At 40.7% G+C, this 15,953-nt stretch overlaps 1 protein-coding gene across 1 annotated transcript in view; it reads left to right on the forward strand.

The window, feature by feature from the left end:
- The window catches only part of LOC119732801, a 37,688-nt gene extending 28,362 nt beyond the window's left edge, over positions 1-9,326 (forward strand). The window contains exons 8-14 of the mRNA XM_038206405.1: positions 1,872-2,108; positions 5,598-5,852; positions 6,039-6,416; positions 7,318-7,725; positions 7,824-7,970; positions 8,296-8,550; positions 9,292-9,326. Of these exons, the coding sequence (XP_038062333.1) occupies positions 1,872-2,108; positions 5,598-5,852; positions 6,039-6,416; positions 7,318-7,725; positions 7,824-7,970; positions 8,296-8,550; positions 9,292-9,326 (1,715 nt within the window). The remainder of the gene's footprint in view (positions 1-1,871; positions 2,109-5,597; positions 5,853-6,038; positions 6,417-7,317; positions 7,726-7,823; positions 7,971-8,295; positions 8,551-9,291) is intronic.
- Positions 9,327-15,953: the final 6,627 nt, after the last annotated feature.

Raw genomic sequence — 15,953 nt, forward strand, 5'->3', positions numbered from 1 at the left:
AGTTTAGACTTTCAAGTACCACTGCATGTCCCTCCCCCCCCCCCCCCTTGAGACTTTCGGTGCCACTCTGCAAATGTAGGTAAACAGAGGTGAGGTATTTTCTGTAATGGAATTCCTAAAATCCAAAGGGATTTTCCATTCTAGTAAGAAAATACTCACCTTTGTTTACCATCCCTCCCTTTAAAAAAAAAGAAAAACTAGGACGAGCTATTACGTTACAGGGTCCTTTGTGGGCGTGGGGCATGCAGTGGACAATGAGGGTGTGGCTTGGGCGCTATTCTTTTCAGCGAACGTTTGTGCGCATGCGCGCTGATATGCAAATGTAGGTAAACAGAGGTGAGTATTTTCTTACTAGAATGGAAAATCCCTTTGGATTTTAGGAAATATCTGGGATTGTACTGGGTGACCCCTCCCCGCCCCAATAAAAATGCAACACTAAAACATTGGCCTTTAAAAAAAAGGGATCGATTGATTTTTTTTTGTGTATCAGATTAAAGCTGAGAGCTTTTTCTTTCAAATACTGGAAAAAAATCATGAAAATAGCACTTTGGGTTGCTGAGAAAATGCCAATTATGTAAAAGTAGTCGTTTTTCATCCTGTACACAAGTACTTCAAACAGTGAAACATTTGACTATAAGACTACTGTGCAATTATCTTTCATTTGTGCAATGTCTTTACTCTTTAACACTTGTATCACACGAATTCCCTATAAGTTTCAATTTGGTCCCCGAACATCGCCAAGCTCAATTCTCAATTTGAATTTCAAAAAGCCACCACTAGATTTCATTTAAGGTTCAGTATGATTCAAATTGTTAGCATTCTGATTCGTCCAAAATCTTTGAAATTCGTCTCGTGAAGCCATTGGCGTTGAATTGACAAAGTAAATTCGTTTTTTGTCATTGGTTTTCATGCTCTTGTCATTACATTTTGTCCCTGGTGACTTAAATCTTATACGATTAGAAAATGCCTATATTTTAACATATTTATGATGCTGAAAAGGTTTAAAATAGTACTAAAAAGGATGAGATACCTGTTCAGGTGGAAAATAATTAAAAGGTTTTTCCATCAAATTCATTTGCACTCTTGTCATATTATGTGCCGTTTTCATGTGTAAGGATTAGGACATGCACAAATAGCTACAGTGAAAATCCCTTACTGTGGTAATGTTTGTGTACAGGTTGCAAAATGACTATGTTTACATAATTAGCATTTTCTTAGCAACCCAAAGTGCTATTTTCATGATTTTTTCAGCATTTGAAAGAAAACGCTCTCTGCTTTAATTTGATACCCAAATTTTTTAAATCCATCGATCCTTTTTTTTTTTAGGCAAATTTTTTGGGGTTGCATTTTGTTGGTGTCACCCTGTATAATTCTCATGTTTAGTCAGATCTTAAAGATCGCCTGATCTTTCTTTTTAATCGGCAAGGGGTTAGCACTTAATTAGATTGAAAATGTAAACACACAGTCGGAAGAACCATTGCAAGGTATAGACCATTGCCAGCATGCTATCCCTATACACAGTTAGTCACACTCAATGGCGAAAGTGCTGTGATAGTTGTGTACACGACGTATGGGAAAATTTAGTTTTCACGGCGCAGAAAATTTTTTGTGTTAACCCGTGTTCCGATTTTTATATTTTTGAAATCAAAAGATGCGCAAGGCTCGAGGCTAAAAAGTCATAACAGCATTTTCAAGGCTATCGCGGAAAAAGTCGAGGGGGGGAGGATTCCGCCCCCCCCCCGGCCCTTTTAGGGTTAACTGAACAGTAAACTGGCCCAATGCTTTTACCTTTGAAGCCTAATCGGAACACACTAGAGATCTTCTGGTAATAATTGTTTTTACCTTATAAATTGATTCCTGTCTGTTACCAGATTTAAGTGACCCTGTTCTACGCATGATCTCTGAGAAGCTTGGCTACGTATGGCGTAAGCTGGCTACACATCTCAGTTTAAGCGCTGCAGAGATCGACTGCATTGTGATGGATGACCCAGGCCAGACAGAGAACCAGATCTTAAACATGCTGGTTGAATGGAGGTGCAAACAAAGGGAAGTGTTATGCACAGCTCTGATGGAGATCGGCAGAAGGGACATAGCTGAAGACCTGATAGGTAGGTATCAGAATGAACCACATCAATTGTTTTTGTCTTGACATTAGTAGTCTTGATGAATATGATGAGGCAAAACATTGCTTTTTATGGCCATCAAAATAGCTAGCAGGGTGACCATTTTAGCTGATTTTCAGCTAACTTTGACAGATTTTTTATTCAAAACGAGTTTCACAGAAAATTTGACAGAATGGATTTTTTTTGGGCAGATTTCTGGCAGAATTCTGCAAAAATGGAAATTTTAATTTTTTTTTTGTAAATTCGTTTAAAAAAGCTTCAAACTTTTATTATTATTATTATTATTTAATTGGCATTAAAAAACACACACAAGCAACAAACTTCCACACAAATAAATAAAAAACCAAGAAAACAAAAACGAAAGCCAGGGGCATATGCCTGGAATTAAAAAAGTTTACCTAAAAACTGTGGCCCGAAGGCCTTCAATTCCAATACCTCTTGCTACACAAAGAAATATATAAATATATAAAAATATATTAACAATAAAAACAAACCCTTGCTTATCAAATGGGACAGGGTGGCTGGTCTCCAGGTGCTGAGGTTCATTGGGAACAGGACTTATGTCGTGACGCAAAAGCAACCGCGTTTTACCTGAAATTTAAGCAATATCATAACATCTAAGTTATGTGACTATAGATTGTTATGTGACTATAGATATTAAAAGGAAAATACAACATTTGCAAACATCAAAAATAAAACTACCAAATCATTTTGAAATACCTTGCTGGACTGTTAGTGAATGACAGTGTAAAGCATCCTGTAAATCATGGCACCTGGTATACTGTCATTTTCAAGAAAAGTGGTATTTTTGTATCAATTTCCAACGCTGATCGGCCGATCAGCGTTGGAAACAACTGGCTTTTTTTCAAATACTGGCCCCAATTGACCATCGCACTTGTTTGCAATCGATTACAAACCTATGAATGGGTACGAGCCAGCTTGACTGGTTCCCTGACCTTACAATTCCCCAATGTATGTAAACTGCTCTGTTTCTTCTTATATGGAGTCAGGGAACCAGACTACAGGAAAATGATCGTGTTTCTTGGTTTTATAGCATTTTGAACCAAAAGCCTCAAAAAAGTCAGTGTGACTATATTTGCTATATATTTCCAACCCCCCAATTACAGCAAAATCAAATGATGTATATTCCCTTTAAAGGGAATATACATCATTTGTTTTTGCTGTAATTTTCAGAAATGGATGGAATTGGGGGGTTGGAAATATATAGCAAATAGTTACACTGACTTTTTTGACGTTCGAAAATGCTATAAAAACCAAGAAAAACGATAATTTTTTCTGTAGTCTGGTTCCCTGACTCCATATAAGAAGAAACAGAGCAGTTTACGTACATTGGGGAATTGTAAGGTCAGGGAACCAGTCTTGCTGGCTTGTACCCGTTCATAGGTGTGTAATCGATTGCAAACAAGTGCGATGGTCAATTGGGGCCAGTATTTGAAAAAAACCAGTTTTTTTCCAACGCTGGTCGGCCGACCAGCGTTGGAAATTGATACAAAAATACCCCTTTTCTTGAAAATGACAGTATACCAGGTGCCATGATTTTACAGGATGCTTTACACCGTCATTCACTAACAGTCCAGCAAGGTATTTCAAAATGATTTGGTAGTTTTATTTTTTGATGTTTGCAAATGTTGTATTTTCCCTTTAAGGCAATACTACAACATCTGCATGTGATTTTAAGTGTTTATAGTGTATTTCGAGTACTTCCAAGGAATTTGGCAGATTTTTGATGAATCTGACAGATTTTTGAATTGCATTGATCAGAATTTGGCCATGACCTTACGGTCACCCTGTTAGCTAGATGTGCTTATTTTATCCCATGGAGAAACTGTATTACTTTAAAGGCGCCATGACATGAATTTTACTTCGGAACACATTTTGTGCACTGAGCTATTCCTCTTAAATGTATGAAAACTATTTGACATCCTTTTGGTTACATTTGGTGAAAAGTGCACTTCTTAAACATTGATTTATAATGTTCCCTGCTTTTCAAGACAACTGATGGCGCTGTTGCTGTGATGTCATTTAGTACTAATCTTGTCATTTCAGGAAGACACTGTTCAATTTACAGGTTTTCTCTTCAAATTGTGAACGCAATATTTGGTCATTGAAAATATTTGTATGAAAACTTTGTTCATTGGCCTCCTGTCATGTACTGAAACATCAACGAATCACCAAAGGAAACAAAATTGACAACATCAAAATTTAAAAAATTCTGGCAAATCTGGGTGCTGAAATAGCTGTAACATTGAATTTTCTGCCTGAAAAGACATCACTTTTTTGCTCATGACTATGCAAGTTTTAATCGGATGAAAACCAAAACTGCACTAAAATGCCCTTCAATATGGCAAAATGAAAGTGGAAGGTATAAGTTTGAATGGGACTCAAAGGTGCCTTTACAAGGATTGCATTGAAATAATTACATTACCTATAGACCTGGTATGAAAAGGGCTTCCCGGTACTTCCGCCGGTCTGTAGCTCATCCGGTCTTCAGCCCAGTCGCATCCGGTACATAGGACTGTCCGACCTGAAGCTTTAAAGTCAGTAGGGCGTGTCAATTTATTGCCCCTTGCAGAACACAAGACGACTTACAGACTTGTGGCCAGAGATTACCTAACTGTTCATGTGCAGGTACTGGGGCTCTATTGTTTCGCTCTGGAGATTAATGCTTCCAATTTACACTTTTACAGTGTGCCCAACCACATGGCACAGCTTTTGATCTGTGAAGGGGCTCTTTTGTTTCATATGAAAACCACAAGTGGGCTTTTTCTGGGATAGATTACATGCACATGTGTCAACACTTGCAAACAAAAGACCCCAGGATGGGAGAGTTCATGATCAGCCACCAGATCAGCCTCCTACGCTGGTACAATGTAGCTGGTCTGGTAAGAGAGGGCTTTTTGCTATCGGGCGAGCTTACCAAGGCCCTTTTCAAACCAGCTCTGAATGGTCACGGTCACCGGCCCTTAATAAAACACTTTTGTTAACATGAAATTACTGTCTGCTTAATTTGTTCTTTGTTATTAACCAACTTTTGGTCCTAGAACATTTGAAGGGAAAACACATAATCGTCAGATAAATAAAAATAACAAAAAAATAGGATATGTATATTTCAATATATGAATATCCATATTGACATCAGTTTTGAATAATTTTGACTCAAACGTTTCATAGGCTTGACCCTACACCTGACCTTGTGCACACCTATTGACGAGCATAATATGTGTCTAAATCTTTTATAATTAGTCACCATATTACAAAGACATTTCTAGAAAGGTTGAAATCTTTTTGCTTCCTCAGTGATAGATTTAATGGTTGAGAAAGCATGAGATATATCTGGGATTGTATAATCTCATGTTTAACCCGATCTTAACAATCTTAAAATACAAGAAACATGCAATTTTTCACAGAAACACTATTTACCATATTTAATTCATGTCTGTTTGCCATTTGCAGGTATCAGTGATCTTGATCTACGCATGATCTCTGCCAAGTTTGGCTCTGAATGGTGGAAGCTGGCTACATATCTCAGTTTACGCCCCACAATGATCGAGCGCATCGTGATGGATGACCCAGGCCAGACGGAGAGCCAGATCTACCAAATGCTGGTCAAATGGAGGCGCCAACAATCCACAAGCACGGATCAGAGGGACGTGTTATGCACAGCTCTGATGGAGATCGGCAGAAGGGACATAGCTGAAGACCTGATAGGTAGGTATCAGAATGAACCACATCAAGCTTTATTTTCATGACATTAGTAGCCTTGGTACATATGATTGAATGATGAGGCAGAACACCCTTTTTTCTGGCCGTTAAAAAAGCTAGGTGTGTTGAATTTACTTTATCTACGGAATACCAAAAATCACATGAAATATTTTGTTATTAAACCTCAACCAGAGGCTGAAGTGGGAGGAGCTAGAGAACAGAGCAGGCAGAGAAGAACTACATCATCTGAAAGACGGGGACAGGGAGATGTTGGTCATCGAGACAAGTCTCACCAAGAAGTTCAAGAAAGAGGGGCTAAAGAACAAAGCAAGCTGCTCTGTACCTCATCATCTGAGGGACAGAGACAAAATCAGCAAGAGGCAGGAGGAACACATCAGGACATTCAGAAAGAGACGATGCAATCATCCGAGGATCATGGACTGATAGGGTCAACACACCAAAAACCAGGTCATGGACCTGTAGTTTCTATCAAGGGCGAAAATTGTCCTGTCATCGTGGGAGATGCTAATCATTCGACTTTTAACTTTAACATTACAGTAGAAAGTTCACGTAAGACATGTTTCAAATATCAATGTGTCATTTCTCTCTCACTCGCTTCCTTCCTAGTCTTTTGTTCTTTCTCGCTTCAATCATACATTCAACCGAAAAGCCAGATACTCAGTAGCCAGCCAATCACTCAATAGCGAGATATGCGTAAAAACGTGTATCACCCTAATGTAATAAAACGATCAGATGTCCAGATTGTCAAACAATGACAGTGAAAAGAGTAAAATATATGGAACTATAAGTACTAGCGATAGATGAAATTGAAAAAAAATATGCGTCAGATAAATATGTATAAAAAACAAATTCTTGTTTATGTAAACGCACTTCAACCGGCTTCTTGATTTGACTTTGAGGCCTGTTGGTGTTTCTGGCTCGGGTCAACTGAACCTTCAGTGTATAGATTACAAGCTCCACTTAAACTGAGGCTGATGAAAAATCAGAATGCAGTTTAGACACCTCAAAATGAACATGCAATTCATTGCCAAGTGGGCCGACATCATATATTGAAGTTGGCCCAGTCAGAAAGAATCGTGAATTAATTTTGAGTTTTCATAAACTGCACTCTGATTTCTTATCTTTTTTCCCTCTACACCCAAAAACAATGTCAGCAATTAAAATGGCAAAATTGGCGCGGCCTCAGCCATAATCTATACAAATTCGGTTTAATCCGTGCATAATGAAAAAGAGAAACAGATTTGTAGCGGTCCCCTGGTATACAACTACTAACACTTTAGAGAGTATTTAAAAACGAGCATACATATATATAGAAGTCCAAGTGTCTTTCCTACAGGATGTAGTTTCTAGGAAGCACAACTCCCTCCACCTTTACATAAAGAGTCCATGGCCTTTGTTATATCAAACTACTTTTGATAATGAAGACATGTCACCTGATATCTGCCCCCAGGGTTTCCAAAAGTGTCAATAGCAACAGATGTAACAAGGCAGGGTGGCGAGGACCGTGGCATGAATGATGTTCTCCGGATAGCCCTGACTACCTTACATAGAACGGAGGGAAAGGAATACGTCCTTGAGCAAATCTCAGCTATCCTGAAATCATGTGACGGAGAGCTTGAGGAAGTAATATCTGGGTCTGTGACATTTGTTGTTCGCTTCAAGAGTCGGGAGGGTCTGAACAAACTCTGGAGTATGTACACCACTGGCGAACTCGCCAAGAAACTGACAAAGATTCTCATAACGGATGAACTGACTACAGAAGATAAGAGTGACTTGGCTATCAAGGCGACTATACCAGAAAGCGACTACGATCGGGCCTGCAAATTCTTTGACGAATTGGAAAAGGACCTGCAGAAAGGTAGCCAAATGCTGTAAAATTAAAACTACAATCTGACTCCTTTTCTAAATTATGTTTAAAAATAACTCTTTCATTGTCTGAATTGCTTTTTTTAACAGATGAAGAGGACTCAAGCAGCGTGGAAGAGGTACAGCATACACAACTTGGAGAAAGCAGCACAGCAACAACGGCTTACAGTAGCGATCCAACCGAGTACGATGAAGACAGATGTGAAGAGAAAGTGAAGACATCGTTTATAACAACAGGTATAGATAATCACAAATGGGTGAATGGTTAGATAGTCCCAAAATATAACGTTAAGGCTGGCCATGAGACAGAGGAAAGGGTATTATATGAATGTATATTTCTTGAAAACAAGGGAGGGCGACCCCATGAAATTGTTGAGCAACAATCCGTTCTGTTTGGAAAACTTTGTATATGTTTGGGCAATTAGCTCCAATCCCACGCTCAAAAAAGTTGTTACTGTACTTTGATCTGAGGCACAATCAGTAGGATCAGAAGGAACCTTTATTAGGTTTTTTTTCACAGAAGATTCCTTTGCCATTTTAATTGATACATGTCTGTTTGCAGGTATCAGTGACCCCGTTCTACACAAGATCTCTGAGAGGCTTTGTTCTGAATGGCGGAAGCTGGCTACACATCTCGGTTTCAGCGTTGCAGAGATCGAGCGCATCGTGATGGATGACCCAGGCCAGACAGAGAACCAGATCTTCAACATGCTGGCAGAGTGGAGGGGCCAACAATCCACTAGCACAGATCAGAGGGACGTGTTATGCACAGCTCTGATGAAGATCAACAGAAGGGACATAGCTGAAGACCTGTTTGGTAGGTATCAGAATGAACCACATCAATCGTTATTTTCCTATTAGTAGCCTTGGAACATAGGATTGAATGACAAAAGCAAAACACCGTTTTTATCCCCCTGGCTATAAGCCAGAGGAGGATAGTGCACTAGTGACGATCGATTCCTTCTGTGTGCATGTTTGGTAAGGTTACCCTATATGACTGAGGACTTGGACAATGGGGGATTTGCGATACCAAGGACTTGGGCCAAGTCCTCAGGAGGTTTGTGTGTACAAACCTTATGGGAAGTGTTGAAAGTTTAAAGTTGAAGTGTAAACAACAGTGTTGTAGTCAAGACCAGGCAGTCCGAGACCAAGACCAAGACCGAGACCGACGGTCCGAAACCAAGACCAAGACCAGGCCGAAAAAAGCAGTCTGAGACGAAGACCAAGACCGAGACCGACAGTCCGAGACCAAGACCAAAACCAAGACCAGATTTATAAATAAACACATGTGAATCATCTTTGTATAAGTTAAGTTATTAGGGGCCTATGCACAAACAAAACAAAACAGACAAATATAAAATAAAGAATTGAATAAATCAAAAAAGGAATATGAAATTTAATGAAGGGTCACATTACTGAACTAACCGCAACTTTAATAATAATAGCAGGCCTACTTCCAGTGTTAAACCGAGTTAAATTAAATTGGGCTGAAATGCGCATAAAAACGAATGCATATTGATAATCAATCATGAAACACAGATTTGTGTTGTTTGAACAGTTTTGGACATTAACTTAGCCTCATTAGACTTTTAAAGAATTGAAACAAACATGTCCTAGACATTACTCAACAACAACAACCATGCAAGGAAGAAAACCTTGCTAGGCCTACATCGGGTGATGACGCTGCACATGTTTGATGAAGGCAGAGGATGTTGCCTTATTGCTGATGCTGGTTCTTTTCGGGCTAAAACACAAACTGCGACATTTTTTTTTGCCTCCAGTTTTGGCATCAACATACTTTTGTGGTCCTTGTACGCATACAGTATGATTGCCGAATTGGCAGACATGACTCAAATTAACTCCAACTGTGCGTACAAAAGAGCAAACTTTCTCGCAACCGAATCACACATGCTTCCCACATAGCATACAAGTACAACGTATGTACACTATCTAACAATAATGCCTTCAACACGGCATACTGCATGCGTCTAGTTACTGGACCACGCAATATGTGACTGCAGAGTACGGGTACCGGTTGCCTTGCAAACCACGCATTCAATACATGTCTTTTTACTGACGGTAACCAGTGGCATTAATAATTATATGGCTACGGCTAGTCACCATTGTGCGTATAATAGATCATGCGCAAACGAACGAGGTATCTGCCAAAGCTAGCCGTAGCCAAGTCAAATCTAGTAGTCAGGTTATGTACGTCAGTGCAGCCGGTATGACGGTCGCCAGAACGATGGAACATAATGGCGGTATTATTCTGGTGGGATTTGGATTTCGTTAGGAAACAACTGCAAGTGCATTTTGATATTGGTCTCGTGCTGGTCTGGGCCCAAAATTCCAAGAACAGTAGGTGCAAGACCAAGACCAAGACCAAGACCAGCGGTTTTTTTTCCGAAACCATGCGTGGTCGAGAACGAGCACACGTTCAAACTGGTCTCGAGACCAAGACCAGTCTCGACGGCTACAACACTGATAAACAAAGGAAACAAAACAATGGAACAATATCACATTGCGAGTAACCTCCACTAGAAACTTCTGAGAGAAAACAGTCAATCTAACTGTAAACTTGCTAGCCCTTTCAATTCTATCTTAATCCGTTGTCCAAACAGTTGCTTTGTAATCCTTAACGTACACTTAGTGTAATCAAGCCACATGTGCTGTCACACAACAGATATTGACAAGTGCAGGGGATTAGCAGAAGTATCTGATAACAGGGGCTAGTTTGTTGACAAAGGGATTAACAAGATAATAGTGTACCAAGTATTGTATTCTCTCCGAGTTTACATGTAGGCCCGAGTTAACATGTAGGGGGGGGGGGGCGGCAAATATTTTAAAATGTATACTATCAGTGACGGTGATCCGCCGGGCCATGCATTTTGAGTTCAAGGAAGAACAATCGTTCAAAAGGTGTGGCAATATTCATGCGCCTCCTAAGATTTTATGCGTGGGTTATGATGGCCGCAGGATAAGCGGATAAAACCAAGTTAAAACAGACTGTAGTGGACAGTGTTGAAGTCCAGGCCACAACCTCCGAGGCCGAGGCCAAGGCCGAGGCCACAACCTCCGAGGCCAAGGCCGAGGCCGAGGCAACAACCGCGAGGCCAAGGCCAAGGCCGAGGCCACCACCTCCGAGGCCAAGGCCGAGGCCGAGGCCAGCTATCAAAACACGTAATAAAATATAAATCACTAAAACAAGGCTAAGATTATGTTGGAGTTTTAACATCTTTTCAGTTGAATTCACTGAGTTTTGGAGTGCCTGGCTTAAAAAAATTACAGCTTGCAATGGGTTTCCTGTTGTAGGGAGTCCGGCGAATTTAATTGTTTAAAGAAAGAAATCTCAAGTTTTGTATCACTGAAAGCAAATTACATAACAAATCAATGGCGTTTGAATCAGTCTCATAGGTGTTTGCCCTTTGGAGATACAACAATTTAAATGGCCAACTTTTGAGTTTCTATTCTGTAAGATTTAAATCGTTTACTTTTAGCATGTCTTATAAATATTATTTTAAAAACCTATCAAAATGCTTAATATCATAGGAATCCCTATTAAATAAACAACAACTTGATTTTTGAGTCAGGTTCTACCACTCATAACCAAAAAGTTACGACCCCCCCCCCCCCCGACTTTCGCACTGTCCAGGCGCGCGCCCGAGCAAACACCGCGATGCGACCAGACAATGCCAGATGGCCCGCCGTTACGCAAGGGCAAAGCATAGTTCCAATCTCGCTCGTACAACGGAATGTCCACGCATTATCACCGTTAATACCGCGGTACCAGACAAAGTCTGGCAATGGCCAATCCCGCTCCAAGTAACACGGAACGTGCGTGCATGATATCACTCACTCAGTTCATCAAAATGACCATGAATTCTCGGATCATCCGATTTGAATCCAATGGCTTCGAAGTATTTTTAGATCATGGCAAGAGAGGTTTTGGCCGTATATCTGTAACCACGCAAAATTAGTCAATTTCAAACCGTGCTTATACATGTAATAAGTATCAACATGGCTCTAAAAATACAAAAAAGTATCCTGGTACCACGAGGAATACTGACTCCTATTATTAAAACATTCATTCAGAACTTTGCATTCATTTGGATGGAAAAACGAATTCTGAAATCGCGCTTTCCATATTGACCATTTGCGCCAAACATTACCGTGTGAGCCGGTACTTTCATTGAAATTGCCGTGTAAAAATAAAATCTACTTGATAAATCGTAATTGTTTTTATCATATCTTTATGGGGGAAAATGGTACGGACTTCTACACACGATCGTACCCAGAAAGTTCAGACTTTTACTGAAACAGTGGCCTATAAAAGAAATGATTAAGCTTGCCGCACCTTGCCGCAAGGTCGGGGTACAGAGGCGTTTTTACCCGAAACCGGTCATACTAAACAGCGTCAACACAGCGTCAACACACTCCAAAGCGTCAACACAGCGTCAACACATCCAAAATGCATTAAAATTGACAAAAGCAGTATGTAACCCATACAGTATGGACAGAAACAAGATTTGTGCTTAAAATCAATAGGTTAAACGTCTGAAAATCACGAATTTTAGTTCAAGAAAATTGGCTCTCCGTGCCGCTCCGAAATCGGCTGCCGAACACCCGCCATGTTGCCTCAGTGGCAGCGCGGACCATACCATTATTCTAAAGGGTGATAGCGTTGTACAATAAACCAACAGAGAGGGACGCGGCCGGGGTCGCCAGTGTTAAAAATATCTGCAAAGACTAACAATTTAATGCTGTGTTTACGCTGCAGTTGCCTTTGTTGTTTAATTTTCTTTACTTGTTCTGGTATCCCTCTGTCTAGTCTGCAGCAAGGCGTCCTCTGTTGTTTATGACAAGATAATGTCATTACCTACACACCCCTACTTGAAATGGTGTAGTCCAGGCTTTGTGCGAAGTCAAGATGGCGGACAACGGCCGTGTGGCCGTGCAAGTTAAGGTCATTTTTTTCGCGTGAAAATACGATATTTTTAACAACGAAATGGAAACTCAATCCAATGGAAATTCTCTTTTATTGTGTGTTTCACAATTATATGCCCTTTTTGTTAATTCAGAATGTGTTTTGGATGTGTTGACGGTGTGTTGACGCTTCTGTCATGTGTTGACGCTGTGTTGACGCTGTTTAGTGCGACCCGGCGAAACGAGAACATTTTGTACAACACTGCGACCAGACTAGTCTACTACCACATGTCATTGTACGCAAATGGGAAGGGTGCCAGACTTATGTAATCTGGCAGCGGTAACAGTTATAATGCTTGCACGCACTTGGAAAGCCGAAGCGCAGGCTAGGCGAAGATGCTACGTACGTGAGTACGTTCAATGCAACCATTTCCAGTTCATTCGTGCGTATACATTGTATGCGTTCGTTTCACGGAACCCACTGCGGCAGAATCTCGACAGTTTGATACGGTAAACAAATAAAATTAATTAGAATAGAAAACACATCAAAATGGGCGGCCTCGAGCCGGCCTCGACCGATTCGCCGAGGCCGGAAGGCTCCGAGGCCGAGGCCAAGGCCGAGGCATTGCACCTCCGAGGCCAATGCCGAGGCCGAGGCCATGGAAATCGGCCTCGAGGCCGGCCTCGAGGCCGAGGCCGGCCTCGAGACCTCCAACACTGGTAGTGGAGTCTCATTTCGTGCATTTTTTTAGCGCGTCATACGTCCATGAAACTGCACACAGACAACTGTTGCGTACAATGCGTATGAAGGTCAAATCGTTTCACGCTCCGGGCTCGATCAGCCTACAAAATCAAACAATGGCCACTTCACATTCTGTTAAAATATTTTTTTTCTGATACGTTTAATGCCAGTATGTCACACTCCCCAAATATGCAGCCGCTGTAATGAAATATTTAAATTCATGTCAGTTATGTGACAAAGCGCTGTGCTTCGCTCGTACCCACCACCCTGCAAACAGGGCGTTGCATGGGATACGCTGAGGAGCTTCACAGAATCTTGGGAAGGAATTGCCTATGACCTATGTATAAAGCATCTGGCTCACTGGCTGCAGCTGTTTAAGACCACAGTGAGCCAATGTGCGAAAATGCTATCTGCAAACTTTCCCTTGTGCATGTGCATATTCCATACCGGATGTGATTTCTGTTTCATTGCGGACCATGTGGACAAATTTTGAGTGTCGCATTATATGCAATCTGACCCTTCTTGAATTCGAAACCGAGCCTGAGCAAGTGACGAGAATTGAACATTTACAAAACAAAATTTTCTACATTATTACGTTTTTCAACGAAATGTAGCGTTTATGAATTGGAATAAAAAAGTAATTTTACAAAAAAGTCAATTTTGAAATTGTCACCCTCACTGAACTACGTTGAGCTTTATCTTAAAATCATAATTGCCGACAAACGACTCATTTTATAGTGTGTGTCACACCAGGAAATAATTTTTAAAGATTAAGTGATTCCCGTGTGTCTACCCTAAACCACTAGTATAGGACACTGAAAGAAAATTTAAAAAAGAAGTCTTTCTTATATTAACAAATTAATCAGCTTAATTTATTTACAGAATTATTTATAATAATTACGGAATTATATACAAACTACAGAAATAGTAACCCCCCTACAATCAGAAACTCTGTGATGAACTTTACAGCTGTATGTGTATGAATCAGATAATTACCAAGGACTAATGACGAGATTCCACTATCAAGTATATCAATTAAATCAAGAATTCCTCAAATGAAGGATATAAACAATAATCTGAACCTAGATTCTTTTAAAACCCAGTGATTATTCCTATCACGATGTCCAGAATTCTTATACGGGTTATTACCTAATTAAACCAACAAGTATCTACAATGATAATGATATATAATTAAACACGCACTCGGCACTTGGTACTCGGCACTCTGCACTCGGCTCTTGGTACTCGGCACTCGGCACTCCCACTTGGCCTTCCGGCACTCGTCACTCGGACGGCTCACTCTCTCTCGGTGGCTTCTTGTTAAGGTGGACGGCCGGTCACGCTCGGCTTGCTTCACCTCGGCCCCTTGACCTTGAGCTACTGGCACCTGGCTCACAGACCTGTATGTCTCGTCTCAGCCGGTGTCTCTGGCCTGATTAAGACCAGACTAATGTGCCGTCTACAACAAAATAATACAAATATTTGTACAACATAATCTCTAAGGAACCCGTACACAGTGTACACACATATCTTCCAATTCATATCATCATTGGTAACCAATAAACAAATTGGTTCTCATAAAGCTTCAAATTTCTTACAAGGATTCCAATGTATTAATAATGTGATATTTCAAGTGTATAACTTGGAGGTTTTGTCGGACTGATCGAGATAGACAAACTGTACTATTGTGGTGCAATGCAAGCATGCTTTATTTGACCTTTTCCGTGACCTTATCTATGGAGCGCCTAGTAGCACAGAATAACACAAGTGATCTTGCATGCGATGGAATGCCTAGGATACAAAATGAATGGCTATGAATACTACATCACTCCCTTTTTTTGGAACATGAAAACAATCAGGAATGCCAAAGTTGTTTGTTTTTGGTAAGCGCTGTGTGCTCGTTCAAACAAAGGAGGTTTAGGTCAAATCAGTGAAAACACATTATAAGAGATCAAAACAGTTACATGAAGTTTACGCAGTTATATAAAGTGCAAACGGTTACATGTTCATAAAAACAAAACGGTTACATGTTAAAATCAAAACGGTTACATGTATATACAAGTTCAAACTGTCATGATTGAAACCAAGTGTTCTCTGGTGTTGGTATTTTGAGTGGCCAAGTTATTTCACAGTATAGTCTTTGAAACGCGCTGGTGGGTGGCGTGCTCGAGGTGGGTTTCTGCGTGGTGCTTGATTGGGTGTTTGGGTAGGTGTATCAGACATGTCATCCAGGTCAGACTCATCTGAGTCGTGATGGTTGAGGTTGATCATTGATGCGCTTGAAGCGAGAAATATTGCGAGTCACTCTGTGAGACCCGCGTCGAGCAGTGATCATGGATCCTCGCGTGTCGGTGACGGTGTAGGGTTGAAGGTGATATGGTGTTTGGTCCTTTGCAACATATACCATCGCGGCAGATGAGAACTGTGTCACCCACGGTGATGTTTTTGTGTTTGGCGTGTTCACGCTTGTCCGCGTATGCCTTCATGGCAGCCTTTCGACGTTTGTCTTTGCGTTTGGCGTTGGGATTGGGAGTCGTGCGTGTAGTCTCTGGAAG

This window comes from Patiria miniata, unplaced genomic scaffold, assembly GCF_015706575.1.
Source record: "Patiria miniata isolate m_02_andy unplaced genomic scaffold, ASM1570657v1 HiC_scaffold_25, whole genome shotgun sequence".
NCBI lineage: Eukaryota > Metazoa > Echinodermata > Asteroidea > Valvatida > Asterinidae > Patiria > Patiria miniata.